The following is a 17,630-nucleotide window of genomic DNA, read 5'->3' on the forward strand; positions in this document are numbered from 1 at the left end:
GCCATTTCAACTTTGTTTTAAACATTATTTTCATAATAATTAACCACAATTTCCCCTTTTGTATTCCCATCACTTACAGTGGTGACTGTTATTTAATTAGTGTAATACTGCGTGTATATGCGTGTGTATATGTGTGTGTATATATATACACACACACACACACAAACAAAATTGTGGAGTAATATATAAATATCTACATTGTATTATATTTAATAATTTTAATTTAAATGCCAATACAATGAATCTTATAATAATACATCAATACTTTAAGTCATATTATATAGCAATTTATGTAACGAGAATGTTGTAACGAGTTGTTTGCATGAAATAAATTAGATATGGGGCGGGTGGGGGGGGGTAATATCACATCTTAAACATCTTAAAAACAGGCTCAATTGTCTATTTGCAAAATACGGTTTCCAATTGTTATAGCATTTTCTAGACCGGTTTTGTGTGATTCACCCTTATAAATTAATATTGAGCCGCCAACCAAGAAATCTGAGACCAGAGTATAAAACCTGTGTATATGAACCTCATATATTAATATTAAACCTTTCACAATGTAGGCCAGAGACGTTTTTGGAGCTAGTTATGTGTACAAAAGACCAAGGGACTCACGGAGCACTAAACTACAGGCTTATAAAGAATTAATGCTGTCCCAAATTTGATGGACTGAAATTTTAACTGCAGGATACGATTTTTTTGCACACAATAATCCACTAGCACATTGAACATTCATAATGCACAAAGGAAGTAACGGACATCCCTGGAAAGAGGCGAGAACGTGCTGAGAGTACAGTAATTAAGTACGATTCCTGATTGCGGAAGCAGGGACGTGAATGTCTAACGGGGGGATATGAAATGGATGCGATATTCCACAGTGAATGCTTTTATTACTGCTTTCAGGGGCTGACAGGTGAGGAGTAATGGGGGTGAAATTTATCAATGACACATTACAACTTGAAATAGCCAGCCGATCAATGGCCGTAGCTTAAACAAAGTGCAAAACGACACATCTGACCACCATCAATCCCAGGGAGTGACGGCAAGCACTGCTGTTACATGCCCATAGGAGGAGTCCCAGCACCAGCCCACTGACAGGAAACCTGCCTGGATATACATATGTGACTCATCTCCAACTGCTTTCTATTTGCTCAGACCCCGTTGCAAGTGACAAGATAACTCAATCAAAGCCCAGCATTGCAAAACATTTACAATTCATCTAACAAAACAACTTGTGCAACAAAAACCCACACAAAGATTTCTCTTTTTAAAAATCACTTTTATAACATCCTGAAAAACATGCTCTTATTAATTTCAATTAATTTCCTCCTCCTCGTTTTAAGAGGGAAACGATGACTAAAAGAACGCGATCTGCTGAGCACCAGGAAAAATGTCACACTGTGCCTTTAAATGCTGAAATGAACACATTGAGAACTTCCTGAGTGTGACACCCCCCTTCCTCCGCTCTGATTGGCAGAGGCCCCCTCCCTCTCTCCTTCCTGATTGGCTGCTGGTATCCAAGGGCTGGGCGGCGAGGTCTCTATAAATAAACCTGGTAGCTTGTGCTGTATCAGCAACCCTTCCCACAATGCCGCTCTCGCCCTCCCTTTCCCTGCCTGTTACCTCTCTTCTTTTTCCCCCCTTCTCGCTCTCAATCTACACTGATCTGGCCGTAGCGCTCGCATAAACGCCATCCCCAAAGGGAGTGAATATTAATAAAACATAACAGGACACATGCTCCTCTATAGACACACAGGTGCCTGGGTAGAATTTATTGTCACATACGCAAGAGTCACATCGCAGCAGTTAAATATATCAGGTGGTGTATGAAGTAATCATCCACTGCAATTAACTATGCAAAGACCCCCCCCCCCCCTTCACCAACTCATTCCACATCCCCACAGCTGACCAAACACAGCTGCCAGCTGCCAATCACAGTGTCGCCATAGCAACAGACCAGCCTACTCACTGTCTCTAAGGCACAGGAAGAGGATGGTTGTGTGTGCATGCGAACAGCTGAACAGCCCTCCCTATCACTCACACCTCACCCTTCCCATGTCCGTACTGACCCCCTATCTTATTCCCTGTTAGGGTAATGGGAGCGCTGGTGCTACTGAGCCAAAGTTGGACACACCATGATTGGCATGAAGTGAAAAGAGGACAGGGAGGAAACTCAGGGTATTATACACAACTTATCAGAAAAAAGAAAAACGTGTTAAATGACCACCGTAAACAGTGACTCGAGAGGCTCCGTAATTCCTGTGCATCATAAAATCAAGTATCCAGTGCAGGAGGGAAAACTTGACCTTAGTATGAAGCAACAAGTTTGTGTTGCTTGGGCGCGTTTCAGAAAAAGGACATTGTAAACATACAGTGCATAGAGGTGAATAAGGCAAGGATGTGTGCGTCACATCATGGCCCCTGTCTAACGTGCGCTTGCGTGCCCGCAGATGGCAGGGTTACATGGATGTCATGCCCCACATTAGAGGACTTCAGGTTTCAGAAGCTCTGAAACTCTGCCCAACAGAGGTTGCTGGTAGTTGAGAGCAGGTATGGGATCTCCCATCTCACAGAACCTTAAAGAATTAATGTGCGGTCACATTTTGCGAGCAATTTTTTTATTTTCTTTTGTCAATATTGCAGAACTCGCATAAGTCACTTTTTTTGCGATATCTTTCGCCCTCAAATAAGGTTTACAATCGAGTGGGTTCCTATTGAAATGACTGGATTTCACTGACAAACATTTGCCAAACAATGGTAAATGTGACTGCAACTTTAGAAAATTAGGCAGACATTACTGACTGGGCCATATCTCCCAACATTCAATGGGATAGTTTGCAATCTTGTTCATTTGTGCAAACAACAGTCATTTAAAGATACTTATCACTTCCCACCACTACATTTAACTAGGAAAAAACATGGGAGGAAGGAACACGCATGCATCGATTGCACTGGGGGGGGGGGGGGGGGGGGGGTCATACTTAAGTCTTCCCAAATTCAAGTTTGTCGAAAGATTATTTATTTAAGGACTGATGATCATGATAATGTGCCGCCGCCTCCCAGAAGCTCCCACTGGTCATCTCCACTTCTGATTCTCAGAACTCCCTCATTTGCAAGAGGACACCATCCTTAGTGGGGCTTCTGCAAAACTTTCAACCTTTCCACTAAGTTCAGCACCTCTCACCGTGTTATGCGATATAACCCCATCCAATCTTTCCTTGACGGCCAAATCCCAAACAGTACCACGGAGTACTTTAAACAGTCAGGTCCCCATAGCTGAGTCAGACTCCACACTATTAATAAAAAGCCATCTGGGTGGACCCCTCATACAGTGACACTGGTAAATTGAGAGCTCACACAGGGCATTAAAAAAATAAAATAAAATAAATCCCCCACCTCAAAATACATCATTAGCTATAGATGTACGACGACTGTCCACAGCAACAGCCAACACTAAAACAAGCACATTAGTGTCTGAACGTTGGTATCCGACCAATGCTGACATGGGTTTTTCAATTGCTAAATTAAATACCAAATTCACTAAAAACATTTGGCCGACAAAATTTTTGGCCAATCAGAGATGGTTATCATCTAAATGTGATTTGAAAATAGCCAAAAAAATCAATAATGATAATATAGGAAAGGCTATTATATCAGTCAACCACTAAAAAAAGTTGCAATTCATCAGCGCCAATAGCCTCATGGGCAGCGCGCCGACATATAGTGCTACGGGCGTCCTGAGTTCGAATCCCGACTCGAGGACCTTTCCCGATTCCCCCCCTCTCTCCCACTTCGCTTCCTGTCATCGCTACACTGTCCTGTCATAAAAGGCAAAAGCACCAAAAAAAAAAAAAAAAAAACCATTTTGTGGTCACCATTAAGTTTTAAGTCCACTTGTCGTAAACAGATGCACGCTGACTGCTGTCATGAACAATGCTGAATCTCCACCCCTCTTTATCCTTGAGTTTTAAACACGAGCCGCGGGACTCTAAGGAGCTTACGTGCTGATCTCTCGGTGAGACTGCACCTTCACAGCTCAAGGCGACTGCGAGCTCACGTTAACACCAGACTGGCTAATCTAAAGTGACCAGCACTAATCAAGCACCCCTTGAGTAAAGAGCTACTTGCTCCAGTGGAGGTGGATGTTGACACAGAGCGAGGAGTGTAGGCCTATTCGCATTGTTTACTTTCTTGGAAAGAGCACAGCAAGGATGATGTGAGAGTGAGTCAGGAGACACAAATACAGACAGAACGAGAAATGTGAATACCTGAACAAAAGTGTATGTGAGCATCGAGAAACAGGGATATTGGGAAATATCAGTAGGAATAGTTGCTTCAATGTTTAATGTGTTGCCTTTGATGAAGCTGAGCTGGTGGTGGTGTGTGTGTGTGTGTTTGGGTGGGGGGTAGATCGTGGATGGATGAGGTAGGATTGCCGCTCTGGACGTGCAGGTACACTCTGTGTGCATCTGGTGAACAATAACATGTTTTTGTTCTGATTCAGACCCACTGCTAATCCAGCAGGAGGCGGGGAGATGAAGAGCCAATGAGCATGAAGGGCATTTGTTACTTTTTCCTCTGAATATGTGAAACAACAGATTTTATCGGCACACAAAGATGAAAACTATAGGCAGACATTTTTCCACACTGGCTCATGCACTAGTATAGAGTTTACTAAGACTAGAATAATAGGAGCATTGAAGATAATTATTTGTGGTTATAATTAAGCCACAAAAAAGTAAGTTTGTATTGCAAACTAAATAAACGGCTTTAAATGCTCAGAGGATGTCTGGAAAAGTAACTTCACTGATCTGAATCAAGAGCTAAACATCTAAATGTTTTCATCAAATACATACAGTTAGAACCAAAAGAAATCAATTTATCATTTAACTTAAAAAGAAAATTTTTCTTTATTGGCATCTTTGGTTCCATGAAAGACCTTTGAGATGCACAGAACCTTTCCATTCCGCAAAAGGTTCTTTATAGTGGAAAAAGATTCTTTAGATTTGTAATTGTATTCAAACTACAAAAAATTTTTCTTTTAAGGACTGTTCACAAAAATTCTTTGGGGAACCCAAAGTGGTTGTTCTATGACATCGCCTTTTAGGCAAAAACCCCTTTAAGCAACCTTTATTTTTAAGAAAAAAAACATATCCATATGCTATATCATCAGCAACATCCTGTATTATGTGTTATTTACTCAAAAAACATAATTCTGGATTTCAATGGATTTCACCTTTAGACTGAAAACCGGCGAGCAAACAAACATGAAAGCCAGCGTGAGGGAAAGGGGCAAAGGGCAAGGAGTGGACGCGTTGTTTGTGTGAACGCTGTGACTGTCGTTCTCTCTTTCACAGTCCAAACTCCATGCACCTTGATTCTGGGCTGTGATTCTCTGCTGATATGATGTCTTCAGATGCCCTATCAGCACATTTCTTTGTCTCATATAGGTGGATCCACAGAACAGAATTATTCCTGCAGCTTTCCCTGAACCCAATGGGTTACTTGCAGTTATATCTATCTTTAAAAGAGTTACTCAGGCTTCTGAAAGACAGTTATACACACAGTGCTTGACACACCAGACTGGGGTGGGGGGACAGGAATAGCAACAGGAGAAAAGTCAGCTGGATACACAGATAAAAATAAAAATTTAAAACAGAAAATGCAAAAACACTCTAAACATTCAAACGATTCTGTTACTGCTCATCCCAAAATCTTTTAACCATTGCATCAACAATAACACAAATAAACAATCATCCAATTGGAAGGAGGTTGAGGTAAAAGTCGAGGCAGCAAAACACCTGACAGTCTACGACTCTTCATCTTTAGTCTCTATCAAGCCCACTGTGCAACAAGTGTATGAATTTTCATTGCAAACTTTGGATTTTTGGACTCTTGTTTTGAGTCATTTAGTGGAAACCGGTTTATCACTATCATAACAGGACTCAAAAGCTGTCAAACGACCAGTTTATAGATGTTCATGACATCAACTTTGTGCCCAAATTTAAAATGGACATTGGAGTTTGAAGCTAATTCCAGATTTGTGTGGTGTGGGGTTAGTTTGGAAACTTTCTTGAAATTGGCCAATTAAGCAATTATATCGTAACTGCATTAAGCAGATAATTGAGTCCTTTAATTCCAATCCTGAACTGACAGAGAATGGGAGGGATGACAAATAATGAAGGTTGGGCTAAACAAATCTATGTCTAACAAACCAACCACCACCGTACATTGGCATATAACCAAACAATGAGCTGATGATCACTGCACCTTCCTCCAAAAATATTCAGAACCACTGTACCACTGACATCTTGTTTCATCAACCAATTATCACTTACAGTGAGGTCTTTTATTTTCAATATGGTTTGCTTTCATGTGAGCAAAATAGTATACCAGACGATAAATTAAGCCCTTGTTCTACAAAATCATCAAATGCAACAATAGACTGACATAATGTTCTGAAATACTGAATCCATGTAAAGAAAGAAACAAAAAATTACAGGACAGCAAACTGATACCACCACCAGTGGAATAATCTGCCATGACAACAGACTTTTCCTGTGTCATAAGTCAGAGTCACACTTATCTTTATCATAAAGTCTTAAAATATGACTAACAAACCAAGAAAAGCTATTTTGTTACGTACGTTGTGCACAATACAGTACATGCTGGTCTACAGAGCAGTGTTCTGCTGCAGCTCTAAGATTCCCAGCAACAGAGCGATCACTGTGAGCTCACACCTCACGTAGAGCTCCCATAGCACACAGCACAAATTACCACGCAGAAGTGACGCAAAGATCAAGCAGCCTCTGAAACCCTTTGAGAATGCGCCTATTCCTATGATTGTTTGAACAAGTTATGTTAAAACAATGATGGGAAAAGGAGTGCAGTTCTGTAGGGGTATCTGAAGTGTGTGAAACGTTTGACTAATTTATGTCCAGCCTAAAAGGGAAATGTCTCTGGGTGGGCTAATTTTCTACCTTGGATAACTCAAAATTCATAAATAAACATAGCATTGTACTGATTTTTAGCACTGGTGGCTTCCAATGTACCAGACAATGTTTTGACCAAACTGTATTTACATTCTCAAAACTCAACTAAAAGCTAATGTACTTCCTCAAATTCCAAAGCCCTGTCATCACCACAATTCGCTTGCTTTTCCCTCAACATTCCAAGCAGTTTTTGGTGTTGTTGACTGGATTCATGCTGTCAAGGACAAACTGTATTTAAACTAGGATTTCTAATGTTTAACATTGGTTAAAGGTAAATATGAACTTCAACAGCAACTAATGTTTGACAAATAACTGGATATGACTACATTACCCAATAGACCTTACTTGAATGAACGCCTTTCCTTTTTACTTCCTTTAACAGAACATTATTGCTATGGGATGAAATCATGTATGAGCGGACACAGATTTCCCAACATCCATGCATGTTCACTCTCTTGCGCAGCACATGAACTGTGGTAAATTTGTTATAGATGCAAAGAGAGGTTGTACTAACTTCTTGCAGGCTTCCGTAGCAGGTGTGACTGGGGTAAGAAGCGATTCTGATCTGGGCTGCCAATCCAGGATTCGGTCGGCAAGTTTGCGACCATTCTGTTAGAAGGCTGCGGCTTCTCCTCCACAGACGAAGTGATCACCATCTGAAATGCTTATGCGTTGGCCCGTGATATCCAAAGAATGACTCTAATCAAGTTTGTTGGGGATCCCAAAAAGTACTGAAAAAGTCGCTGACATCAAGTATAGAATAATCCTTCGCACATGCCTATAACTTCAGTAAATAATCCAGTAGGGTACATCCAATGGTAACTAAACTCAAGTTTGAACCGTGAAGGCAAGTTATAAAGATTAGGATTTAAATTTAAGCACAAAAATATCTTTCAATTACTTGCGAAATCCTGAAGTGACAGACAGAAGAAACTGATGAACGAAAAAGGCACCATTAAGTTATTTCAAACACCGTTTCAGTTCTGTCCTTGCTATTCCCTTTATTACTATAATATTCTAAGGCAATGGATTGGGTTTCAGGCAACAATGCTCACTTTTGGCATAAAAATATACATATTCAAACTATGTATGTCTTATATACTTTATAGAGCTATATATATATATATATAAATATACATATGTATATATATATATATATACTCTGCAACACACACACATAGATATATTTCTCTGTTTATACAGGGATGAGCTTATTTGGTTACTAAAGTTTGTTTTACTTGTACTCTATCTAGATTCATTGTCCCACAATATTGAGTGGATTCCATTGGACAAAATAGCAATAGCTTTTGGTGAAACAGTTCACAATAGTGGGATAAGACTGAGTTCCTTGTTGAGACAGGACCCCCCACTTAAATTTTCCATGCCAGATAATTCAGCAGCTGACAAGGAAACCAGAGCTAAACCTGGAAGTGTTGGTAGCCTTGAGGGTGGGGGTGGGGGTCTCAATTTTCAACACCATTTACCCCATCACTCTTTCTAAAAATAGCAGGCGTTTCTTATATTCTGTCTAGGTATCCTACAGTAGCTTAAATTAGTCAAAGAAGGCAGGTGCGCTCGGCAACAACGGCTGTGCTGCCACTTTTCTCAGTTATAATCTGAATCCTGATAAGCGAAAAAATGCAGGTCCAGGTAAGAAAGGTATCAGTGAATTCCTTCTGGGGAAAAACGAGTTACCCTTCCCCCTTGAAAGCAACTGGCAAAGTCTGCAGGTGTACAGGCGACCTTATTCGCAGGCAAGTCAAAAAAAGGAGGGGAGGAGGGAGCCAGAAGCTCAAGACACGGGTGACAACAATCTATAGCCTGTGATAAATGTTTTCATGGGCTGCAGGATCAAAACAAACACATGCATGCACAAACAACTACGACGAGTCAAAGTGCTGAAGTGCAAGTTACAGGCACAAAAAATGCACAACCACTGGAGAGGGGAATAAAAACTTGCCGCTTTCACTATGATACTTTTTCACAACACAATGAGGGTGAGAATAGAATTTAGTCTCAATTATAGCGCGAGAGCGTCAAACGAATGGACGGCGCTTCCAATCGCACAACCTCTTCAGTTCTGTAAAGAGACGTTTTGGTGGCGTGAATGTGCTTGGCATTTAAAAAGAAAACGAAAAAGATATCCAGAAATAAGTCCAATCAATCCAAGCGTCTGGTCCAGCAGTCAAAAGTTAGGATTATAATGGTCAAGTCGCCGTTTAGTTCGCGACTGACAATTTTCAACTTTCAGTCGACCATAAAAATAGATCTCAAAGCGTCAGCAAGTGTTTTCGTGAAAAACATCAGCTGGAGAACAATTTGACGTTATTTCCATCCTGAGCTGTCACCGCGATCGCAATTGCGTGCAGTTTAGTTGGGCTTCCGCGTCCACTTTCACAGATTCATTTGCCGTCGTAACTCCCGCTTTTGGATATCGACCCTCAACCGTAACGCTCCTTTCGTTTTAAAGCTTCTCCACGATATTTTATTTTCCTCCGAAAAGTCGTTCTTTTCCAGCCAGTCTTAAGTCATGCTCTCTGCTTGCCCGTTATTACTCCTTGTTGTCGAGCCTCTGTGGCCGGCGCTGGATCCACACCCTGCAATCAGGACTGTTCCATCCGCATTCAAGTGTAGGGGGGTGTAGAAGAGCCGCTCTGTGGAGGAGCTCAGTTGACGCAGCTCCCCACGCTTCAATGTTTAAACACCAAAAGCGGAGAGCTGCCATGAGAACCACGAAACACGTTTCAAAGGAGTGACGCATGTGCTTATTTACCCAGATTTCATCAGATCAAACAAGGCTGCACCACAAAACACATACTCACAAGCATTTAAAAGACCTAGCATCCCCCTTTTCAACTTAGTAGCGCCACCAAGCCGCTTCTCTCCATTTATAGTAGCTCCGCAGATATAGAAATTCACAGCGCATATATATATATATATTATATTATATATATAGACCCCTGGAATCATTAGAAGCAAACCACTAAACACAATTACAATGCTCTTATTTTCACTATCAATTGTAGGCTATATCAAACAAAAACAGCTGTAACATAGGCCTAGCATAACGCTCTAACCAAAGTTATTGGAGGTTGAGCCCTCACACGAAGGTCAAAGTCTTAAAAGTATGTCTAATCTTTCTACATATAGGTTTCAGTAATCACAAAACATACTAAAAGCTTGCCAAAAGAAATAGCATAGTAACAGCAGGTTTATCTATCTATCTGAAGAGTTGAGATGCAAAAGCCTCAAAGTGCCGACTGAAAATTTCTTCTAAAATTAGTATTTTTCTCAGGCTCCTACGTTTATGTTCAGTTATTTTAGTTTAATGGGAAAGAAAAGGACCTATTCGTTGCCACTGAAGTGAAATGACTGAACCTACACATAGGTTAATATAGATAAAAATACTCCAAACGGCACTTAAAGGCTTTTGCATCTCAACTCTTCATATTTATATTTAGATATATATATATCCATCCTAAAAGTGTTTACAACATCACTAACATAGTTGAAAGAAAAAAAAACTTATTGCACCCATTAAATTCCTGACAAAGCAGTAGCTGACTCCTTAAAAGTAATTTAATAATACATTCACGAACTGCAACGTTTTGCGCTGAGAACATTTACAAACAAGACAAGGTCGGCCCTGGTTTAAAAAAAATCCTACCTAGAATTCATAGACTGACGTCACTGACATAATTTGAAACATTTAATTATATATTTGTAACAAAGCTTTGGCAACACTGTGTGCACATGATAAAGAAGTTATTTTTCTGTGCCCTTTAAGTTTCTTTAAACTTTTCTGTGCTAAAGCGCGCGCACACGCAGATGTTCCTTTCCATAGAGCTGCTCCTCAAATCTCCCTCCCCTGCTCGCGCGCGCTCTCCACCCCCTGTGTGCGCGTGCGTATGGTCTGTTGCTATCCGACGCCGCGGCAGCTTACACGCGATTGGTCAGAAGTGATCCCCGTGGCTGTTTTAATTGGTCAGCTTGGTATGTGGGCGGAGAAGAGACGAGAGACTGCCCTTTCCCCTCCAAAATACGCCGCGGAAACAGGATGACGTGCCCGCGGAAATAACACAAGACTTCAGGTAGATGGATATGGAGAGAGAGAGAGAGAGAGAGAGAGAGAGAGAGAGAGAGAGAGAGAGAGAGAGAGAGAACGTGTGTATTACGTCTGACCTCAGTGTGTTTCCCTACTGTCCACCACAGTTACCCTCAGCCTGTGTGTTTATGTTAAACACTGTGGTATGAAATGTTCACAAGTTCTTATTTGTTAAAATGTTTATTTAAGTTTATACTGTTATAATGTTTTTATTCTGTTATTTTGATATTTTCATTGTTATTATATTTCAAGCTTTGGCAATATTGTATTTTTTACAGTCATGCCAATAAAGCAATATTGAATTGAATTGAGAGAGAGAGACAACAGCGAGAAGTTGAGAGAGAGAGAGAGAGAGAGAGTATTTAGCTTAAACTACTTCAAACTTTTCTCCATGTCATTTCTCATTGTATATAAGCTTTAATAACAATTGGAATAACTTCTGAATAGTCTTAAAATCCTTAAACTAATAACGGGTTCGTTATTTAAACATGAAAACTTTTTATGTAAAAAAATGTCCTCACAGAGTTTAAGCTAAACAGTCTCAGTTTGCCTGCATTTGTACTAAATTGTGAGGATATAAGAATAATCATGCTTGATTAAAACATGTAAATGCTATATTGAATGTTTGATTTTTTTACTGTGGTTAGGAATCATTGCGTGCGGGTTGGTAATTCCTCTCTGTTCTCCCCTAAAAAGAGTATAAGGGAGGAGGGGGTCGATGGTGGTGCAAAACGAGGTTAACCATGCCGTCATTCATCCTCCATGACTCCACAGAAGCCCGTTTATATGCATCTTTTCACCTATTATCTCTCGCCAAGAGAAAATGATGGATATCACTATTTTAATGAGTGATATGTAAGTGTATAATCTTTTTAGATATAAAATTATGTATTAAAATAAATGTTCTCGCTTAAATTGCAATATACATTTTCGTTAAAAAAAGAATTAAGCTAATTAACTGATAAAACATAAATGACAAATTTATATCCAGTAGCCCTTAATGAATTAAATGCATAATTTCTGTGGAAACAAAAGTATGTTTTAATATTATTTCTTAACGTTATTAGCTTGCTAAATTCATACAAAACTGCAATACTTTTGAAAAAAATAATTAAATACGTTTTAGGATTTTATTATAGTTTGCTGTCTTCATTTAAACTTGAAGAAAATTCAGCTTTCCTCTTTTCTCTCCCCCGCTACAGCAGTGCGCACGCCTGACAGCTGCGGCAGCCCCTTATGTCACATTATTATTTTGGTTTGTAAAGCATAAAATGTACAGATAAACGTCTACGTGTATAAGTGAGCTGGTTCTTGAGAGGAAATGTGACTCGGTTCCAATAAATCACCTTTGCAAAGCTCCCAGACGCCCGAGATTAAAAACGCAAGGCGAAGATTCCGGGACTCACGTGCCTTGCAGCAAAATTCCACCCGGCAACTACACATTGTACCATGGTAACAGCCCTGCCATTGGTCCCGGGTGCGTTTTGAAATGACCAATGGGAGGGCCGGCAGCGGGTGATGCGTGTTGCTAGGTAAACATGATGCAGTGGGAAGATACGGTAGTCGAACTTCACTGAAGAAGCTAGCAAGCGCAAAAGGAACGGCGGGGTAACACAGCAGCGAATTACAATTACACTGCGGGGAGGTTGCCGGGGTTGTGTTTCAGCTCTGCTCACGCCAGAGATGGGGTTTTTCTCCATTTTAAAGTGTGCATTACAGAGTTACATTTGTCTGTTTGGACACATGCAAGTTAAATAAGGCAACAAAAATGTGCTTTCCACTATAGGAGCAGAAGATGAGGACAGCATGCTGACCAAAACAAATCATATACTCTTCAGTGCTTTATTTCCAACCTCCTTATTGACAGGCAGAACGGCCAGATATACATCACAGCACTCCCAGCAAACACTTCCACTGGCTTGTCCACCAACAGTGAGATATTTACAACTAAGTAAAGCTGACCTCCTAGTCCCTAAATATTTAAAATAGCCACCTAAAGTGTGTGCTTTCTTTGGATTCTGTATATCCAAGAGCAGTATAACAAAACTTGCCAATTATGGAACGAACACTTAAACCGGTCGGGAACAGAACATCTAGCTAGCATTCAAATGGCGAAGACGTGACCATTAACAATAAATAAACATTTAATTCAGGATCCTTATGTTAACAGTAAACTAAGTTTTAGTGCTTTTACTTGCATTATTTAGTTGTGAGCTAGACCACTCTGTTGTCCTCAATAATTAGATATCCTACAAGTGGTTTAGTGATGCCACTCTATAGCAGGGTATGAAAGCACATGTGCAAGCTGTAAAAAACTTGTTTCCAAACAGAACAGTTGTCCTCATTACACTAAAGTTACCTGCGACAAAAATGGCCCAATGTTGCTAGTGCCATGGAAGTTCTGCCAAGAAACCTAAGATGGGGTAGGGTCAAGTTTACCATTACAGAAGTTTGAAGTTTCATCATAAATAGGTTGCATGAGGTGCCATGCTTGAACAGTTATGGATACAAACGCTAAAGATGTCCAACACTTAGGACATGGTACCAGCATTTTTAAAACACTCTTTGAAGTCACAGCAAGTGCTTTAAGAATTAAAATACTTCTGTAACTACAAAAACAATATCTTAAATTTCTTTTTATTTTACAGACATTAATAAAAAACAGAGCATCATGTATAAGTCATAATTTTGGATAATATTACACAGCTCTAATTCTAATTGGCCGATCGCAGAATTTCAGTCAAATAATGGCCTCCAACCATGGCATCACTGTAAATGACTGGTCATCCGAGAAAACCATTTCCTACAAATTTGTAATGTACTGACTCTCTGCACTCTTCACAAATAAGATAAAATAATTTACCTCAAATTAATATTTTCCGTTCATACATTTATTTGTTGAGTACACTGAAAAAACTATTTTTCGAAGTTGTAAATAAAACAGATTACTGGAATATGTTTTACATGAAAACATTTAAATTTTTCTACTTAAAAATTTCAAGTTTAATTCAATGTGTCATTTGGTGTTTTTTTGTAATTCATTTTGAAATTTCTGAGAGACAATTTCACCAACTTTTCCCAAATTTTCAATGTAGCTATGTAATAAGTGAGAATGTAAATATCAACCAGCCATTACTGCAAAAAAATCATATATACTGAAGTTAAAAAAAGTTTGTTGCAACTTCAGTATAGTATTCTAACACAATTACCGTAAGAATAGCGGAGGAAAAAAGTTTTTTCTTTTATTCTGTTTGTCTGATGAAGAGCCACACGGCTCGAAACGTAACCTGTGGTGAGAACATGAAATAAACGTTTTCACATTTTTGGACCTGTGGTGTACCAACCTTTCTTTTTTCCTATTGTTTACAATAATTGAGCACCCTCATTGAGGTTTTCTTGCCTATTAGATGTGCACATTTTTCATTTTTTTTGTAGAAAAAAGTTTATTTCAGTGGATTTACAGACATAATGATGAAGTGATTACTACAGGCACATCATGATAAATTAAATATGTTCTGTATTAATACACCCATGTACATGATGATCAGGAAGAGACAAAGCTTGACAGTATCTGTCCACACGTGTCAGTGCACTTACACCTGACCCTTTCGTGGAGCGAGACGCAGGAGAATCCCCACTGTTAATCCCTGATGAGACTTCCCCCCCCACCCTGTCCACCCTTCCGCAGCATGACCTTTCACCTGAAAACCACATATCTAACACTTACACAGACAGTCAATGAGAGAAACAGCGAGGGCGCTGTCATCCAGGCCACACCTCTTTTAAATGCAATTGATCTACAATTATTTATCCGGGGTGATTTTATTTCTACAGTGATTAATGTATGCATTAGAGTTTCTAGATATAATGGCACGGGCAAGAATAGAGAGATTAGGGCTTATTTCCTCTCTTAAGAGGTCAGGGAGAGTTTATAAGAGAGATCCGGTTGCTCATGGGTCATTCCTACAGGTGCCACTGGAAGCCTTGGGGTGACATAACAATAAGCAGCAAGACATAAATATTACATAATTTTATACACAGAAATAAAATATAAAATAACAAACCAAAAATCAAGTTACATAAACTATACTAAAACAAACAAAAAAACAATTTAACACTATATAATTGATGATATTAATGCTTTACCTGGGATTAACAGAAAAAAAAGCATGCATAGAGCTCTGATAATTGAGAAGGTACTGGTGGTCCCTCCTCTACTGCCTCTAGTGGCCAAGCCAAATCACTGCAGGAATGGAGAAGAAGCTCTGTCAGTGGGAGAGAAAAAGCCTTTTTACATCAGCACTTGGCGAATCTAGTGAATCAAGGACAGGTTTTTTTTTTTTCCCCCAACTAGCTACCTGTTTTTTTTTGTTGTTGTTTTTTCACTAGCTACCTTGTTTCTAAAAAAAAAAAAAAAAAAAAAATGGATATATATATATATATATATAATATTCCATGTTTTCAATGCAGCATTATAAAGCAGATTTTTACAACTAGCTATAGCAGCCTCAATACATACATAACTTTTAGTAAACTTACATTTTTTGGATTTCCAAAAGTCTTTAAAGAAAAAAAACTAAGAATTAGCCGTAAAAAAGTGGGTCTTGATGTATTATATCTTATGGCAACAAAATTAAAACTGTAATAAAAATATATTAAAGCTAAATAGAAATACTAACATAAAAATATAGAAATGACAAAAGCACCTAACGGAATTAATCAAATAAATTAAAACTGAAAAAAAAAAAAATCTGAATATGAATAAATACTATAATATTATATAAATAATAAAGTTTAGGATGGAGAATGCAAGACAAGCTTTGAATCACCTGAAAACAAATGTACACCGAACTATCATTAACTTTATAAAAAGTTATGGCAGTAATCTAGCCATGCAAACTAGTAGTCATTTTTTTATCTCACATTTTTTCAAGACGTGGTACGTAGTATCAAGGTTTACAAAACCAAAAATACCAGCTTTGCACTTTACATAGACACAGGAGTTGTTGAAGGTGATCTAATGGCAGGACTGGAATAAACTAAGGCCACTGCACTTGCCAAAGGACAAACCATTAAAACAAATCAATGTAAAACACATGTCAAATATATCTCCCCATTACAAGGCATGAGTGCTATAGACAATCTATTTGAGGGGAAATGATGTCCAACGTGAACATTTCCGAAAAAACCTATAAAAGTTCAACTGCTTTGTCTTTTACCTCTGTTTAGATGTCAGCAGCCAAATCTTTGGGAGTTTCGACAAATTTATTCAATGTAATTTGCAAAGCAAATCAAATTGCTAGAGTTACGAAAGAAATGATTGATGTGTCTAACTGACATGTTTCAGGGTGGCATCCATATACGTTATATTCTTTGATCAGCTAAACAATAACAGATGTCAGGGTCAACATCACCCTCCGTAACAAAGACATCACTGTTCATTTAGCCAGTTATGTAATTGATGAAAAAGCTAACACTCAGTAGCTTCAAATATTATTGCTCACATCACCGTAAAGTCTAGGGTGATTTCTGGGACTTCTTACTCTTCCAAGTTCTCTTGCCCAATTGAGTCAATACTTTTTCAGTCACACTAGTTAAAAGGACAATGTTGGCTATTTGTCTGTCTTGTTTCATAGATGTAGCTGCTAAGCAGAAGGACAGCACATGGTAAAATAAGGAGCAGTCCATGCATGCTGCAGGTATCTTTTCATTTTAAAGGAATAGTTCACTCAAAAATGAAAAGTTGCTTGAAATGTACTCATACTTAGGCCATCCAAGATGTAGATTAGTTTATTTCTGTATTGGAACAGATCTGGAGAAATGTAGCATTACATCACTTGCTCATTGATGGATCCTCTGCAGTGAATGGGTGCCTTCAGAATGAGAGCTGATAAAAACATCACAATAACCCACAAGTAATCCACACGACTCCACTCCATCAGTTAACGTCTTATGAAGTGAAAAGCTGTGTGTTTGTAAGTATCAAATCATTAAGGCATTTTAATGTTAAATTTCACTTTTGACCAAAATATGAGTCCACAATGCATAATAACGCTTCCTTCAGCGTTACGTTAAAAAATTCCATGTCCTGTTCTCCTCCCAATCCAAATTCCCCAATATAATTGTGTAGAACTGGACTGGTTTTGCTCGTAAATGGTGCTTCATCTGTGCATATTTCTCTCCTGAGATTCTCTCCTGAACTTTTGCAACGGAGAAAGCAATATTATGGGTTATTACAAAAGGCTTTTCACTTCAGAATTTATTAACTGATGGACTGGAGTCACTTGAGGATTATTGTGATGTTTTTATGAGATGTTTGGACTCTCATTTTGACGGCACCCATTCACTGCAGCATTGGCGAGCAAGTGATGCAATGTTAAACTTCTCCAAATCTTTTCTGATTAGGACTCATCTACATCTTGGAGAGCCTGAGGGCAAGTAAATAATCAGCAAACTTTTATTTTGGGGGGTACTATTCCTTTAATACAGCTAAACCCCACATTCAAGGAATCCAAATACCTTGTGATTTT

At 38.9% G+C, this 17,630-nt stretch overlaps 1 protein-coding gene across 4 annotated transcripts in view; it reads right to left on the bottom strand.

Moving 5' to 3' along the window:
• Positions 1-17,630, bottom strand: part of dyrk1b (dual-specificity tyrosine-(Y)-phosphorylation regulated kinase 1B) — a 42,592-nt gene that overhangs the window by 12,408 nt on the left and 12,554 nt on the right. For 2 of the 4 annotated variants that reach the window (XM_079445630.1, XM_079445629.1), the window contains exon 1: positions 7,510-7,784. The exons of the other annotated variants lie outside the window; for them this stretch is intronic. In XM_079445630.1, the coding sequence (XP_079301756.1) occupies positions 7,510-7,651 (142 nt within the window). In that variant the 5' untranslated portion in view covers positions 7,652-7,784. Of the gene's footprint in view, positions 1-7,509; positions 7,785-17,630 lie in introns of those variants that run through there. 4 annotated transcript variants of the gene reach the window in all.

The sequence above is a fragment of the Barbus barbus genome (genome assembly GCF_936440315.1).
Source record: "Barbus barbus genome assembly, chromosome: 21".
Lineage (NCBI taxonomy): Eukaryota > Metazoa > Chordata > Actinopteri > Cypriniformes > Cyprinidae > Barbus > Barbus barbus.